At 47.8% G+C, this 16,378-nt stretch overlaps 1 protein-coding gene across 1 annotated transcript in view; it reads right to left on the minus strand.

Annotated features, from left to right (window-relative positions):
- The window catches only part of TSPAN32 (tetraspanin 32), a 34,248-nt gene extending 29,346 nt beyond the window's left edge, over positions 1–4,902 (minus strand). Inside the window, 3 exon segments of the mRNA XM_062576329.1 lie at positions 402–499; positions 2,798–2,912; positions 4,819–4,902. Coding sequence (XP_062432313.1) covers positions 402–499; positions 2,798–2,912; positions 4,819–4,884 — 279 coding nt within the window. The 5' untranslated portion in view covers positions 4,885–4,902.
- Between the last annotated feature and the right edge of the window lie 11,476 nt (positions 4,903–16,378).

The raw sequence follows: 16,378 nt of genomic DNA on the forward strand, positions 1-16,378 counted from the left end.
TAAGGTTTCCCCCCACAAACCACACAAGCAGCGTCAGCTTCGTGAGAAAAAGCACACAGGGTATCATCGGCACCACAGTTGCTTTGGCAGATAAGCACCTCCCTTTGACCCCACACTGAACTATGCATATACGGCACCTTGGGAAAAGAAACAAGGCACACAAGGGATATATTCACCAGATGGAGCAGCTTTGCAGGCTCAACTGAGCGCCAAAAAGAAAAGTCTCCCTGCAGCACAGCGTGGAACCCACAGATGCATGCTCCAGGGCACAAAACAAGGATCACACTTAACTGTTGACTGAAGAAAGCAGAAATGAAGACCCTCTTCTGTATGTCTCCATGTTACAGTATTAGCTCAAGACTATAAGAAGCCACTTTCACCTAGTCAGTTCAGGTACATACCATCGCAGAGAGATGCTCCGATTCCCGCACTGTGGCAACAGAGCTCAGCAGAGCGGCTAGGATCAAGGTCATGCTGAGATAGATCCCGATGTAGAAAGCTGGAAGGAAGTCAGAAATGGGAGCTGCAGTCAGATACCAAGATTTTAGGGCCACCACTAAGGAAAGCAGTCTGATGCCTTCACCCAAATAGGGGTCAAAGTGTATTTGGGGACCTGATACAAGACGACTGACCTGGATGAAGAGACAGAGTGCCTCCTCAGCAAGTTTGCTGATGATACCAAGCTGGGAGGAGTGGCTGACACACCAGAAGGCTGTGCTGCCATTCAGAGACCTGGGCGGAGAGGAACTTCATGAGGTTCAACAAGGGCAAGTGCAGAGTTCTGCACCTAGGGAGAAATAGCTCCATGCACCAGTACAGACTGGGGCTAGAAAGCAGCTCTGCAGAGAAGGACCTGGGAGTGCTGTTGGACAAGTTGACTATGAGCCAGCAATGTGCCCTTGTGGCCAGGAAAGCCTAATGCACCCCAGGATACCATTGGAAGAGTGTTGCCAGCAGGTCGAGGGAGGTGATCCTGCCCCTCTCCTCAGCCCTTGGGAGGCCTCATCTCGAGGACTGCGTCCAGTTCTGGGCTCCCCAGTACAAGACAGACATGGAGCTACTGGGGAGAGTCCAGCATAGGGCTACAAAGATGCTCAGAGGGCGGGAGCACCTGCCCTATGAGGAATGGCTGCGAGAGCTGGGCCTCTTCAGCCTGGGGAAGAGAAGACTGAGGGGGCGGATCTGATCAATGTGTACAAGTACCTGAAGGGAGGGTGTCAAGGGGACAGGGCCAAACTCCTTTCAGTTGTCCCATGTGACAGGACAAGAGGCAATGGGCAGAAATTGAAGCACAGGAAGTTCTGCCTGACCGTGAGGGGGAATTTCTTCACTGAGAGAGTGACGGAGCCCTGGAACAGGTTGCCCAGAGAGGTTGTGGAGTCTCCTTCTCTGGAGATATTCAAGGCCTGCCTGGATGCAACCCTGTCTACCATGCTCTAGGTGACCCTGCTGAGCAGGGAGGTTGGCCTACATGATCTCCAGAGGTCCCTTCCAACCTTGCCCATTCTGTGATTTTGTGACTGGTTGCAGAAAAATGCAGATATCCTACAACTTTTTCAGTACTCCTCATCTCTGTAGAGTCTGCTTCTCCTGCAAAATTGTAAGCCTCCAATTAACTTCCCCTGGCTCCTGCAGAGCAAGGCACCCTGGAAAAATGCCAGTCCCCCCACAGACCGCAAGCTGTCAATTATTTCAGTAGTCAGATAAAGATCCTCCTGAATCGGGGAGTGCGGAACAGGAGTGGCTGTTGCACAGCCCCTATCAGAGGTTCATGCGTTGCTAATCTCGTGCAACAGTCGCTCTCTGGTTTCCTGGCTAAAGCAGGGTCATAACCATACCCCATGGGAAGATTCGGGGAACAAAGTGGTGCCCAGTACATTGTAACACCAAACACAGGCTAAGCAGCACCAAAAATTCACACTCATAAGCAAACCAAGCAGAAAGACCACTCAAAGCCTTGACCCCAAAGTGGCAAGAGGTGGCTAGAAACAGAGAGCCTACAATGCTACGCTAAAGCATATAGAAGTGAGGGAGTGCAGTACCTCAGCTTTGGTCTAACAGTCTGGGAGACAACCATCTTCACATCTCTCAATTTTATGTCAAACTGGAGCTGGTAACCAGCATCTAGAGAGGTGTGAGGATGCTTAAGCCCAAAGTATTGTTTTGGGGAAGAAGCAGATGCTAGTGCAGCAGTCATAAGCAGAATATTTTACTATTTGGGCTGCTCTCATCTCTTTGCTCCTAGCTAGCCTTTTATCTGAGACTCTTTCTGTTTCTCCCTTGGCTAACTTGTGTAGTCTTCCTCTTACAACCTCTGTACATTTCAGAGCATGAAGTAAGCCAGGAAATAAACCACACTTCCTCCAGAAAGGGGCATTTCCATGCCTTTCTCCTTGCCCACTCTCATTCTTCATGTTCTCTTTTAGCCTCTGTAACCACCTCTCTCCTCATATTCCCACTCCCTTGTGTTTCTCACCATTTTTCCTTCTGTCACTCTAACCCACGCAAGCGCTTACAGCTGGAGGACCAGGGCTGCAATCCTGATATCTTTTTTTTTTCTTTCTTTTTTTTTCCCCTCCATTACTTACTTTCTATCAGGGCAGCGTAGATGCGGCCAAGAAAACAAGGCACTACCACTACATTCTTTGATGCCAGGTCCTGTACAGAAAAAGTTTTCGGTGCTAGCCCTCCAAAAACCATGCCCTGCCTCCTCATAGGATTTTCCTCCTCTCTGTCCACAAGGTTTTGTGGATCTTGGGCTCACGCAAAGTCTCACCAGGACGTGACTGCAACATACCTGCATTGTGGATAACTCTATATGAGTTGTTCTCAAACGCAATGTTGCTGATGAGGGTGAAATGGATCCCACAGTGAGTGACCGTGCTCAATGTGGCAATCGACAGCCCCAGCAGCTGAAAAAGAAGATTTGTATAAAGGGAGTTAAAAAGGCAGCAGCTCCTGCTGAGTATACACAAAGCTTTGTATCTGGTACTTTTCAGTCCTACCTAGAGGTAGATAGCTCAATTCAAAGAATATCACACATAACCCAAGATGCATGTAAAAGGACAAACGCCAGACACTTAACTATACTAAAACTCTTTGTCCTGCATGGGTATGTGTGACACACTGCAACCTGCAGTCTCTCGGCTAGTGGGACCTGACAAAAACCCTAGCTGCATGAAGAAAAAGCCAGAGGATACATGCTTCTGCAATACAACCACATAGTCACTTCCTAATCTGTAGACTACACACCTGGATTTGTGACGGCGACCCAATAAGTCACTGGGTAACTATCAGCATGCTGCTCTCTGCAATGCCCACAGCAAGTCCAGAAAGGTGATGTGTCTGCTGGTATCCTGATCTACGGTAGCTCCTTGCAGCACGACCAGTGACAGAGCCGAAACAGAGAAAGCAACAGGGGGCAAGGTAAAAACAGCTCAAACTAACACAATAGACCCTGAAGATAAAAAGATGTGAGTGCACTTCTTTACAGAATGGAAACACAAGGTAGCTATCTCCATGTTAAACATTATAGTCAGGTGTCTATATAATTCTCACACTCTTCTAGGTATAACTGTATGACATTTTCTTCATGACTCAACTAACAGGTCCTGCTGGAGACTTAGAGCTTTCAAGACTAAATGTATCCAAATTGTAGCATATCCTGGTTATAAATAATCTGAATTATGGCAACCACTGTTCCTTTACTGCTGTGCATTATTGCATATCTCTATCTATGCCCAACATAACACAAAGTGCAATACTAGACAGCTCAGATTTCTGAGAAACATTGGTCTAAAATCCATAAAACAGCAGTAACATGACTGTAGCTATCCACAGCCACTGTGACTTAGCATGTCTTCTAAATGTTTGGAAAGACTCCTCTTTTGACTTTCTACAAATGACATATTCTGTAAATACATTAACATCCTCTCTTGGAGGAGACAGCAACCTACAGCAACTACAGACAGTTAACAGCTTGTGTGTTGGAACTTTGACAAACTAGAAATTTCAAAATAAGGCATTATCTTTCAATTACACTCTTTCAAGTCTCCATCCCTCTTTGAGCTAAATACAGAATTTTCAAACTTGGGGGAGGGGGAATGCATAAGTTTTGATCAAGTTAAAACACAACAAGAAAGCACAACTCAAAAATGCCTAGCAGAAGTATTCACAAGTTTCCACTATTTCCTATTAGCTCTAACTGCAGTATGGCTTTCCCTGAATTCCCTGTGAGATGTCAAGAAATTCCCATTAAATTTACTTCAAAAGCTAATAAAAAGATCCCTAGAATTGCTTTTGTTTTGCAGTACAGATACAGAAGCCCTCAAAGGGGATCTTCTTTCATGTATATTTCCAAAGTCCTATAGTTTCGTATCTTCAATCACATTTATAACTGATCACAAAAAAAGAACTGTATCAGGAACAAGTGCAATTACAGCAAAACCAACCTCTCTCTTTCGTTCTTTTAAACCCAAAGAGACAGGAGCAAGTGTCCCTGCTCCACTTTTTAGAAGGTCAAGCCTGATGGCTGCAACCTTCCCCCCCGCCCCGCGCCCCCCAAGGCTCTCCCCAGGTCGTGAAACAGTTGCACTAGAGCGACAGCCTTGAGAAACCAGAAGTCTATCAGGGAGAGGCGGCGATGCTGGCGGCCAGCGATAACTGCTCAGGCCATGATGATAATGTGGGCAGTTGGCTTTGCTTGCCCTCCTCATGTTAAAAATACAACGTGGGGAAAGAAAAAACCCCAACCCTTTGGGTGCAAGGAGTCCCGGTTGTGTGGACCCTCCCCCCTGCCCCCCGTCCCCTGCTGGTTACCATGGCACAGATGCTGGTGGCCAGCAGCTGGCACTTGGTGGTCCTTGTCCCGCACCTCGGTCCCATGGCCTGCTTCACTCCTTTGGTGGCCGGCGGCAGATCTCCACAGCTCTTGATAAAGCCTGGGCTTCAGTCAAACTGGGGCTTGCTCGCAGCAGGGTCTCTTGGGAAGCGTAGTCTCCACCTACGCAGGGACACACCTCCTCCAGCTGGAGCAGTAAATCCTACCACGGGCGCCCATCGCCTTCCCGGCTTCTCCACGGTCTACTGCCAGCTCTGAAATGCAGCCATACAGCCAGGCGAGAAATAAAGAAAAGCAGGCAGGAAAACAGCCTTTCACAGAGTTCAAAGAAAACCTCAAAAGGGAAAAAAATTTTTTTGTGAGGCTTGTAAATCAAAATTCAATACCAAAATATCCCATTTTCACTGAGAAGCAGTTTTGCTTAATGAACATTGTCAATAACTTTTTTAAAATTTGGATTAAAAAAAATCTCTAAGGGAAAAAAGGTTTAGGAAAATCTTATTAATCTGTTGTTCAAAGAATACATCAAAAAAACCCAACCTGATCTGTATAAGACTCTACCTTCTCCATTTAGAAGCCACCAAATGGCAAAAATATTTGGCTGAGACTATTAAAAACCTAAATTTCCAGGTGGGGGAAAAAAAACATTTACATTGTGTTGAAAATGGTTATAAGAAAACATAACCACCTGATGCAAGAAGGCTCTGTGCATGCTTGTTTTGACTCTCCTCTTTCCCTTCTCTTCTTACTGAAGACCCAAAGAACCCATAGCTACAGATGACTGGATTGACTTTTGGTCTTTCCTGGGCATCATGAACAAAAACTGCCAAATTCCTCTTTTCTTCATTCTCACTTGCCTTTCTGATGGCCATAAGCAGAAAAGCAGCATCACTGGGAGAAGGCCGTGAGAAGAACAGACCTGCACAGCAGTGCCTGATGGCAGCGAGTCCCAGCTGCAGCAGAAACATCACAGAGGGCAAGAATCCAGCTTGTCTTTGGAGCTGGGTAAGAGGAGGAAAAAATAAAACAAAAAATCCACAGAAAATAAAATGCACTGTGGGCTAGATTTTTTTGCTTGAAAACAGAGCGAACATGAGAACACAGCCTTGAACATTACAGTGCCATCTTCATGGAGATGCTTTCAGGAGAGATGTGCACTTCAAACATAACAGTGTGCCAGAAATAAGTTTCCCTGACGTAAATCTCAAACACCCTCCAGTACAGAGGAGGGCTGAGCGCCTTAGTTTCAGAGCTAGACCAATGGAAAGAAGATGAAAAAGTAGTGGAGAATAAGCTACACTCCCCCAATATGGCAAAAGGGGGAAGGAAAGGGGGGGGGGAGAGAGAGAGAGAGAGAGAGACCCCATCAAAGAAGAGTGAAAAAAGGAAGGAAGAGGGCATTTTGTAGAGCACAGAGAAGCAACAGAAAATGAGCTGCACAAAGCCTTGTGCACAGGAAGAAGCATGACATGATTACTACATCATTACCCAGGAAAGAAAGAGCTTTCTTGCAAAATGTCTTGGTCACAACCTTCCAAGACACAAATGAAAGCGGTTTTGAAAACAGGGAGAAAGAGGTGGCTCCCAGGTCCCTGCCCTGGCAGGCCAGCCATGCCAACACCAATCACAGGGAGACAGGTATTTGCAGGCACTCAGGGAGACGCTCCGTGCTCCAGCCATCACCTGGAAACCAGTACTAACTGGAAACTGGTCTCAGAAAGATCAGAGACACATGAGGGACTCCAGTGGGCAGAGGAGGGTTTCTGACAGAGACTGTGATAGGTGGTGAAGGGAATTACAGCCTGACAGGGAGGAGGTACGGGTCCCTCTCTGCTAACCTCCAGCCCAGCATGCTGAGAAGCGGCAGTGAGATCTTGGAGCTGCAGAGCATTTTGGTGGAATGAAGACCACATCCAAACACAGTGCTGTTAGCACTAGTCATTTCTTCTAGGGCTACCGGACATTTCGCTTAGTTGTATTTTCACCTTTCCAAGGGGAATGGCCACTGAAGAGTCTAAAGTACAAAGGCAGTAGGGCTGATCCACAGGAGTACTTAAGGTCATGAACTGAAAGTCTGCAAGAAGCTATAATTCACAGCACCAGAGAGAGATCTGTACAAATCCACATCTCACGCTAGAGGTCCCCACAGGCTCGCACAACCGATTTTCTATACGGCTGGATGATTCAAGCACATTTTCGGAAGCAGGTCTGCAGGCTTGTGCTGCACAGCAATGGAGGTGTCATGCCTTGCCTTTCCTTGCTGGCTGGGGACAGCAGAAATGTCCACCTGCAGCTCTCTGGGTCTTCAAACACAGTATCTGTGCATAACCATCACACCTGGCCTGCTCCTGGGGTCAACCAGGAAATAAAGATTGACCCAATTCATTCGAAGTATTGCAGTATCCAAAAAGAAAACCAGGGAAAGTTGACAAGGACCCCATCACTAGTGTCTCCAGGCAGCAGACTGTGCAGTGATGTGCCCAGGGTGGAGGTCCCGTTTCTGCCCTTCACACCAGGAAGGTTCGCACGTCACTGGCCCTGCACCAGGTTTCACTCAGAACTCATGTGCACAGGTTCTCTTTCCACAGACAACAACAGGGGACACAGCCATTTTCCCAGAGCCCCCAAAAATGTGTGACATTTGGGGATTCTAATCAAAGGAAAGGAAGCTAGAAGCAGTTCTTTCCCTCCCAGAAAATAAACAAAAAGGAAATAATTGCTCAAGGCTCTGTCTCTCCTCTCACTGGAGGATGAGGAGCACCACCAGGGGTTAAGAAGTCCTCTGACAGCAGTGCATAGGTGAGTCCCACGTTGCTAGTTCTTCAGTGCAATTCCACACATTATCAGGGAAGGCTCGCAGACAGCTCCAGGCTTACCAACACATCCCCCCAAGTACTTCTGCTACCACACGTCCAAGCTTGTCACCAGCTGCCACATTCTGCTGCAGGTACAAGACACATTTATTTGACCTCTAAATATCTTATCTGACTAACATGCACACCTGACTACTATTATAAGCAAGATAAATTCCAAAGCATGTTCAATACTGAACACATTTCTCTCAGGAAGAGGGTAGAGAAACCACAATTTAGCCACAAAGCCCAAAACAGTACCCAAAGATGGTCATTGCTATGAACCATCTCTTCTCTCTATATGGAAGAGATGGGCAGTCTTCCTCATTCTGCAATGCCTTTAGGTTCCACAAAGATCTCCTCTGTTGCTCTGGGAGTCTCACACCTTGCTGCAGGACCACCTGCGGAATCACTACATCACTCTTTACTTGCCTTTGAAGTGCTCCTATTCTCTCCACAAAAGATGCTCTATTTTCTTTCATCTCCAGCCATAAAAATGGGCACATAAACTGCCTCACAAAGGTTTCAAAGCAAGTCAGTAACTTTAAACACCTGGATTTAAATATGTACTTTATGTGGTTTGGTTGCAAGTGCCTATTCCAGTGTAGTTTGGCCCATGTCCTCTGTTGCTTCAGGTGTGCTCTTTCTCTCACTGCACAGTTGCTTGCCTTATGAAAGGAAGCATACAGCTATTTTTCCCCTCTCACATGCTGCTATGATCTTCTATGAGACACTAGAACAGATACTCCTTAAAAATATCTGCTTCTTTATACGCATGCATTTTTATGAGATTAATAAATCTAGTAAGATTTGTAGCGGCTACTGCAAATAACAAACACAAACTTCCAAGGTTAACACAGAGTGAAGTAACTTCATCTGAAAAAGAGAAGCAAAAACCAGCATTCATGTTTCTGCATATTAGTGCAAACACACCAAAGACAGCAGATGCTTCAGTGAACGCCAGCCTACGAATGCACGTACTTGATCCTGCCGTGGCAGGAATGTTGCAGCCAATGGGCAGTGCTAGTAACGCTCCGTTTCACATCCGCTGCCTTGAATAGCTGTTCTCTTCTCTCCGTCCTGTCACCTTCTTTTTCAGCTACAGCTACAACCTAAATATTTCTTTTTGGGACACAGCCTATGTTAACTCTTAACGTAAGGATCTAACATAATAAAGAGCAAAGGAAGTTACTTCCTGCTCAAAGGAAATGAATAGTCAGAGAGGCAGTAAACCTGCGACATTAAGAGGTTGGACCCCAGTTCAGGGAAGTACATTCAGCACGTGTCTGAGTGCCATCAGAGTGAATGGAGCTGGGACATAGACACTTGTCTTAATTGTGGCAACTGAAAGGGAAAGCAGGGGAAGGGGGTGTTACAACACTTACCTAACTCCATGGCCTCATGAACACTGGGGCAAAAATGAGGTCTTTGTCAAAGAGTAAACACCCCCACTGCTTTGAAGATGGCCTGCTCACAACACACATTTCAAGGCAATTCTACCACCCAAGAAGTTCTAGAAAACAGAGAACATCTGGTTATTTAGGTTAAGCACAGGAGAGAAAAAAAATCCTAGCATTAAAGCCAACTTTTCAGGCCTACTTCATGAGAAAGTAAGAGACAGCATCTCCGCTGAGCACCACTTTGTGCGTTCCATTCATTCAAAGCAGTCATAACCTGCCGACAGTGTTTGGCTATGCCAGCACAACAGCAGGAACAGCTAAGGAATTTTTTGTAGCTAGCAGGAAGGATTGCAATTTTCCACCTGAACCAGAAGATAGACACCCAGGAGCACATCACGGCCTCAGCACTGTGAAACCTCATCGTGTCAGAGGGCCCTCTGACAGTCAGTGATTACTGGGGAGATACAGGGCTCTTAAAGTGCATTTGTGGAAAAATGGATAAATGTCTTGAGGACCTCCAAAATACTGATTGTATAGAATACTGACATGCATTTACAGTTTCAAGCTCTCTGTGAGCCTCAGCTGCAGAGGTGAAATAAAAAACAACACTATCCTGGAAACACTATCAACTGGGAAAAGAGGTTCAGATGGAAATATGGTGAGATTCTGAAGACATAGATGAGCAGTAAAACTTGGGTGGCCCTTGCACCAGAGAGCTGCGCTCTCAGAGCATGCAGAGATGTCTCCAATCTGCCAGCAGAAGCAGCTACTCCGCAAACATCCCATCCAGGCCTTTCTGAGCTTTGCCTCCATGTGACATATCACCTCACCTCTCCCTATACAAGGCAAGTCATGACACAGTTGGACCATTGATTCACCAATGACACCACATGCAGTTATTCCTCATCTTGTACCTCCTTTGCCTCTCTCAGTGACAGCACTACATGCAGTAAGCAAGCACCGTTCTCAGTAGACTGTGCATGGACTGCTCAGGATCCAACACATGTATTAAATGACAGTGTGGCTTTTGCTTCAACCTTTGGCTTCCTGCCTGCCTTGCCAGCTTTTATCGGTTGGTCTCCTTTGCAACAGCCCAACTTATCACTTCCAAACTGGGTGCAAAAACCACAGGTGACCACAGTTTCACTCTGTGGCTTCCTGCCTCATCTCTGGTTATCAGGCAGAGCACAAAAAGGGGGTACAAGGCAGAAAATACCACGGGCAGTCTGCAGGTGCCCTCTTCCTCAGGCCTTGCAGCAGCTTCCAATCTTCTGTTAGATTTTAAAAATATATACACCCACGTCTCCAGCTGCACTGAAGTCGGAAGCACACGCCACCTTGTCCAGAGTGAAAGGATTTATCTAAAAAGGGAACAAAACAAGATTATGTTTTGCTGAGCTAAAAGCCTCCAGCCTTCTTTGGAGTTTGAGGAAACTGGCCCCTGGACACACTGCCAAGGCACCATCAGATGTCCCTCCTAAAAGGGGTTGAGCATTTGATGTGCTAACACTTCACTGGGTGAACTCCGAACTCCTCCTTTGCTAACCCAAGCCATGGCCAAACAGGCTTCAGCCACACGGTAGCGCAGGCTTCAGGACTGCTCTTACCAGATCAAACATGTAGTGAGACTTGCAAGACAAAGTCCTGAGCTGGGACAAACCCGCTCTAACCCACTGAAATGAGGGGTTTTTTTGCCATAGGAAACAGCTGTTATGGAATGCTTTCCATAGCAGGTTTAAGAACACAGAGAAAATTAATTTCATGGCTGTTACGAAATCCTCTACATGTCCAACTGCAGGTGGCCAGTTAACCAGCATATTGTTTTCACAGAATACCTATCCTTTGCTGCAGAAACTAGCTCTAAACGTGGCAGAATTACAGCGGGGCTTTTTTGTCTACTGCCCACAACACATCTGCTTGTAAATAAAAACATCCCTGAAGTAAATCACTAAGCCTTCCTCTCACGAAAACACACATAAGCTACATTAATTACAGAAAGCTCCAAACAAAGCAAGGTAGGAAAAAAAAAAAAAAAAAGAAAGAAAAAAGCTATAGGAAAAAAAAAGAGAAAGAAAGAGAGGGAACACACCACCAAAGTCTGTGTTTTGGCTCATCACAGGGATGCATTGTAAAAGCTGCTTAACATTCATATAGCACACACACACACAATCAAAGCTAAAATAAACTTTTAAACCTGGGGCTGTCTCTTTTCAAGAAGGGAAAGAGAAGAGAAAAGAGGGAGGGTGCTATGTTTTGCCAAGCTTAAAATGCAAGATACAACTGTGCTATGAATGGAAACAAAGTTTGCCTGCGGCTGCCTTGGAAGAAACAAAACCTGAGAGAAGTCACATAACCTTTAAAGGACTTTCCTTTTTTTAGTTTCTAAAGTGTGTCTTAGAAACCTTACGACGATTCCTAGGCATTTTCAAATGAATTTCAGAGGAGTGAAAAAAAATGCCAATAGAGTTATTAAAAAAAGTTAATCAGTTCCAAGAAACGGCACATTTGAAAGAGCACAAGTTTAAAGCAGGGAGTTCCCTTCAAAGAACAGACTCAAATACTTTTCTTGAAAGTGAAATGATCATATTGAGAGAAAAAAAAAGCACACAATCCTACTTAAGCTAAATGCTTTTCTTCCTCCTCCCAAATAGTATTCTAATTACTGACCATACCTGCTCAGAAGTCAAGCTTTGCAAGTGATACATTAAACACACAACTTGAGTCCTACTTCCAACAAAAGAATCCAGGAGAAGAACCTAGTTTAGCAGAAAAAAATACCTACTCACCTAGAAGAAGAAAGCCCCCACCATTCCCTTCCTGTACCTTCCCTCTCAAGCCCCTTTTTTGCTTATCCCTGAACCCCAGAAAGCTTTGGCCACCTGCAGTAATCAAGCTCAAGGCAGCTGGTTCTAATGAGCTGGGTTCCCGCAGACAGGTCCCAGCACCTTGTCTACCCTCTTCTCACTCGCACACGCACAAAACCAGATGGCAGCCTTTTGCTCTCACCTTTGGCAAGTGCAAGAAATAACACCCATTTCAGGGCTTGTAAGACCTTCACTGGGAGGTGAAGGTACCTTATCTTCTCTACCCGCACAGTTTTACTACACCTTGCACCATGTAGTGCTGTGAGGTGTCCACTTAAATACTACATTTATTACTTTTGCCATATGCATGCTAGTAAAGGAGAATTTCTTCTCCCTGTCTGCTTGCTCTTTGGAAACGGATAGGTATCTCTGGGTGCCCTCTCCCCAGATTATGATCAGGAAGTTGATTATGAATGTTCATAATACAGTGCTTAATGATGTCTTGTTTTAATGGAGCTTACAAAGCCATTAACTTCATAAAGAGATTTTAAATAGGATCACATTTCTCAGAGTACAAGATGTACATTCCCTCAGCCCATTAGGAAACTAGCTTTATTGGTATGAAAACATACATAGTTTCTTTGTGCTCTATGCAAGCTCAGATCCTACAAACACACATCTGGCTAGCAATATGCATTGTGATCAGTAGCCCCAAAGCCAATTCAGATTAGTCAAGTCTGTAGCTGAGCTTGTGCATAAGCATTAAGCGTGGAAGCATCTGGGCTGGAGGCTGCACGTTCTCCCTTGAGACTGGATTTACTGATGTTTGAGCTATACGTTACTAACTTAAAAAATTTCTGTAGAGTTATTTTTGTATGACAAAATCCAGTTATTATTCTCAAGAATTACTCTTCAGTATAGAAGGCTTTCTCTTGCACATCTTCAAAGAAATGAGCTTTCTCTTTCCTTAGAGAAAGACTTGGATCAGAATTTCTTTTTAAAGACCATATAGTGAAAGCACATCAGTATTACTTCATTGCTATAATACACTTTCTCTCTAGCTACAATCGCTGGTTAGTGTGAGATAAACTCCTTGTGCTAGCAAAACTGACTTGGCAAATAGTTAAGACAAGTGCCTACCATAAGCAGCTTGAGCTGAGGAAACAATCCTGTAAATACTTGTGCACAGAAGCAACTGTGTAACACGCAAGCACACAGTAAATGCAAAAGTAGCTCCCTCAAATTTGGCCAAGGCACTCCTGAGGCAAAAGACTGCTAGGCACTGGCATTCACGACATTGCTCTGAATGTCAGGAGCTATTCTATGTGGGCCAAACCTTTTAAGCCAACCATGCTGCTGTGCACATTTTTTTCCTGGTCTACAGCATGGACAAAAAACATCTAGGTAGCTACCAAACCTGAATTCTACATTTGATGCACATTTGAGAGGGATTTCCAGAAATGCAAAGCACTTGTGAACTCTGATTGAGAGAAGATGCTGACTCATTTTTGAGAATTTCAGCCTAGATGCCTATTGGGCTGCAGTGGCATCCTGTCATACAACAAACTGTCAGCTATTCAGACACTGTTAAAAACAATTTTTATTTAAAAAAAAATTTCATTGCTGCAAGACAGAGCTCTGTAAATACCTCTGCAAAACCGTTAATAGAATCATAGAATCGGTAAGGTTGGAAGGGACCTCTGGAGATCATCTAGTCCAACCTTCCTGCTCAGCAGGGTCATCTAGAGCATGTAGACAGGGTTGCATCCAGGCAGGCCTTGAATATCTCCAGAGAAGGAGACTCCACAACCTCTCTGGGCAACCTGTTCCAGGGCTCTGTCACTCTCACAGTGAAGAAATTCCCCCTCACGGTCAGGTGGAACTTCCTGTGCTTCAATTTCTGCACATTGCCTCTTGTCCTGTCACACGGGACAACTGAAAGGAGTTTGGCCCTGTCCCCTTGACACCCTCCCTTCAGGTACTTGTACACATTGATAAGATCCCCCCTCAGTCTCCTCTTCCCCAGGCTGAAGAGGCCCAGCTCTCGCAGCTGTTCCTCATAGGGCAGGTGCTCCAGCCCTCTGAGCATCTTTGTAGCCCTATGCTGGGCTCTTTCCAGTAGCTCCATGTCTGTCTTGTACTGGGGAGCCCAGAACTGGACGCCGTACTCGAGACACCCTCCCTCCCTTCAGGTACTTATACATATTGATAAGATCCCCCCTCAGTCTTCTAATTGAGATTTACAAAGATGCACCTGAATCACCTGTAAGGTGGAGAACAGCGATCCAGGACAGCCCTGAGCAGTGCTTCATTCCTGGGCAGTGAGGGTGCAGCTGAAAAGACTGGGTGTCTTCTCTCCCAATCAGCAGGTTCCTGCTCCTCTCCATCACACCCTAGAAAGCACAGATAGCCCTTTTTATTACTCTTTTTGGAGGCTTTCTGCCAGATCAGCCAGCTCAGTCTACTTCCTCTGGTTGCACCAGGGCTACACTCAACGCAAGGGAAGTGTCAGGGATGCAGAGTAGGAATGAGGGGGAAAGGATGAAATGACCCTTCCCTGCAACTCACCTTTAGTCAAAAGCTTAGATGTAACCTAAAAACAGCACCAGTTATGTTCAGGGTGGCAAAGGGGGTAGCGATCCTCATTTGGTACCTGGACTCCTGCTGCATAGATGCCCAGAGCCTTGTCGCTGCTGGCCCACAGGGTGATAGCTCTGCTGTTTGCTGGGGAACGTCCCCATCGTGAGATACCACCTTCCCATGAAAGAGTTAAGTTCCCTGTCAAAAAAGTGAAAACAGACCGCTGGAATCCATCCTCCTCCCAGCTGCCACACTTCTGCGAGGAGGAGGGACGGGGAGGTGTGGCATGGCAGTGAGGACTTGAGGACCTGCAGAGCAGGTGACCACCCTTTCCCCTTCAGAGAGGAGCACCTCTCTTACCCTCCCCAGCAGCTGTGCACAGCCCTCTGGGGAGCGAGCACCTCTGCCTCCTTACGTGGCCAGCGGGTGTTTACACCTAGGGACTCCCTAAAAATCAACAAATCAGCGTGGAGGCCAGGACATGGCAGGGGGCAAGGCAGAAAGGTCCTGACCTGATCTGATCCTGGCAGCCAGCAGGAGAGTATCTGACAGCAGGCTTTCAGCCACCCGCCGAGAAGCAGGGCTGTTTTACCACCTCCCTCTCTTTTTTAAAGAGGGGCAGGAAGGAAGCCACCGGGATGCAACACCTGCCTCCCTCCGTCTGCCTTATTCGGCCAAACGCGCCGTGCAAGGAATGTCTCACGGCAAGTGCTCGGGATCTCTGAAGGACGCTCCTCGGTCCTGTTAAATTCGGATGGCTGAAAGTCTCTTTTCCATCCTGCTCTCATCCCGCGTGCCGGATGCTCGCGGGCTTGCTCTGCTGGAAGCCCAGTGAGATTGCTCGCAGCTTTAAAGCAAAGCACGGACACAACGCTTGTCTGGGTGTTCTCTCCCTCCACCTCCCTTTATCCTTGAAACTGCCATTTAACCCTGGAAAGTTGGCCAGTGGAGAACACCCTCTTGAGGCAGCCGGCTAGCTGCCACGCACCCTGTTTTTCAGAGGCCCCCTCACTTCCCAAAGCAAACCTCGGCCCAGAGCCAAGCTGCTGCAGCCCCCGTTTGGCAGCTCGGGGAACCTCCCCCATCCCACCGGCGATGTTCACAGCAGAAGTTCTTCTCGAATCACTTTCTAGCGCGGGGCGCGCGGGGGCCGCGCGTGCTGGGGCTCTGCCGGAGGCCGAGGGACCACCGGGGGCTGCGGCGTGCCGCGCAGAGCCCCCTCGCACTCGCCGCGCCGCTGGGGCGCCTCAGGCAGGGCTGTGGGCCCGCGGCCCCCCGGGGTGACTTTTTTTTGGGGGGGGGGGGCCACGAAAACGTGGGCGGCTGCCCCACCTCAGGGCCAGGAGTTAGCTGCGGTCTGACACGGGGGCCGCGGCTCCTCTCCCCTCACTCCCCCCCCCCCAAAAAAAAAAGGAAAGAAAAAAAAGAAGAAAATCGAAAGTAGGCGGGAGAAGGGCCGAGCGCGGCGGCGGGGCGGGCGGCACGCGCCGGGCGCGCGGGGCGGGGCGGCGGGGGCTCCCCCCGCGCGGCGGGGGCGGGGGCGCGCGCCGGGCGCGGGGCCGGCGCGCGTGGCGCGGCGCGTGCGGCCGGCGGGGCCCCGCGCGCGGCGGCGGCGGCGGCGGCGGCGGCGCGTGTTGATAAGGGGCGGGCGGCGGCGGCGGCGGGCGCAGAGGCGCGGAGCGGCGCGCAGCGAGGCGGCCCGCACGCGCCGGGCACGCTCCCGGCGGGGGGAGCGGGCACCGCCGGCGCCGCTCTCCCTCTTACTGTGGCACACGTTTTTTCCCCCTTGCTTTCGCATTTTTCCCGCTTTTGCATTTTTCTTTTTGCCGTTGCTTTCCCCCCTCCCCTCCCCTTCCCTCTCCTTCTCCGCTCGCCCCGCGCCGCCGCCGTGGCCGCGCGGCG

The sequence above is a fragment of the Rhea pennata genome, chromosome 5 (assembly GCF_028389875.1).
Source record: "Rhea pennata isolate bPtePen1 chromosome 5, bPtePen1.pri, whole genome shotgun sequence".
In the NCBI taxonomy this organism is placed as follows: Eukaryota; Metazoa; Chordata; class Aves; order Rheiformes; family Rheidae; genus Rhea; species Rhea pennata.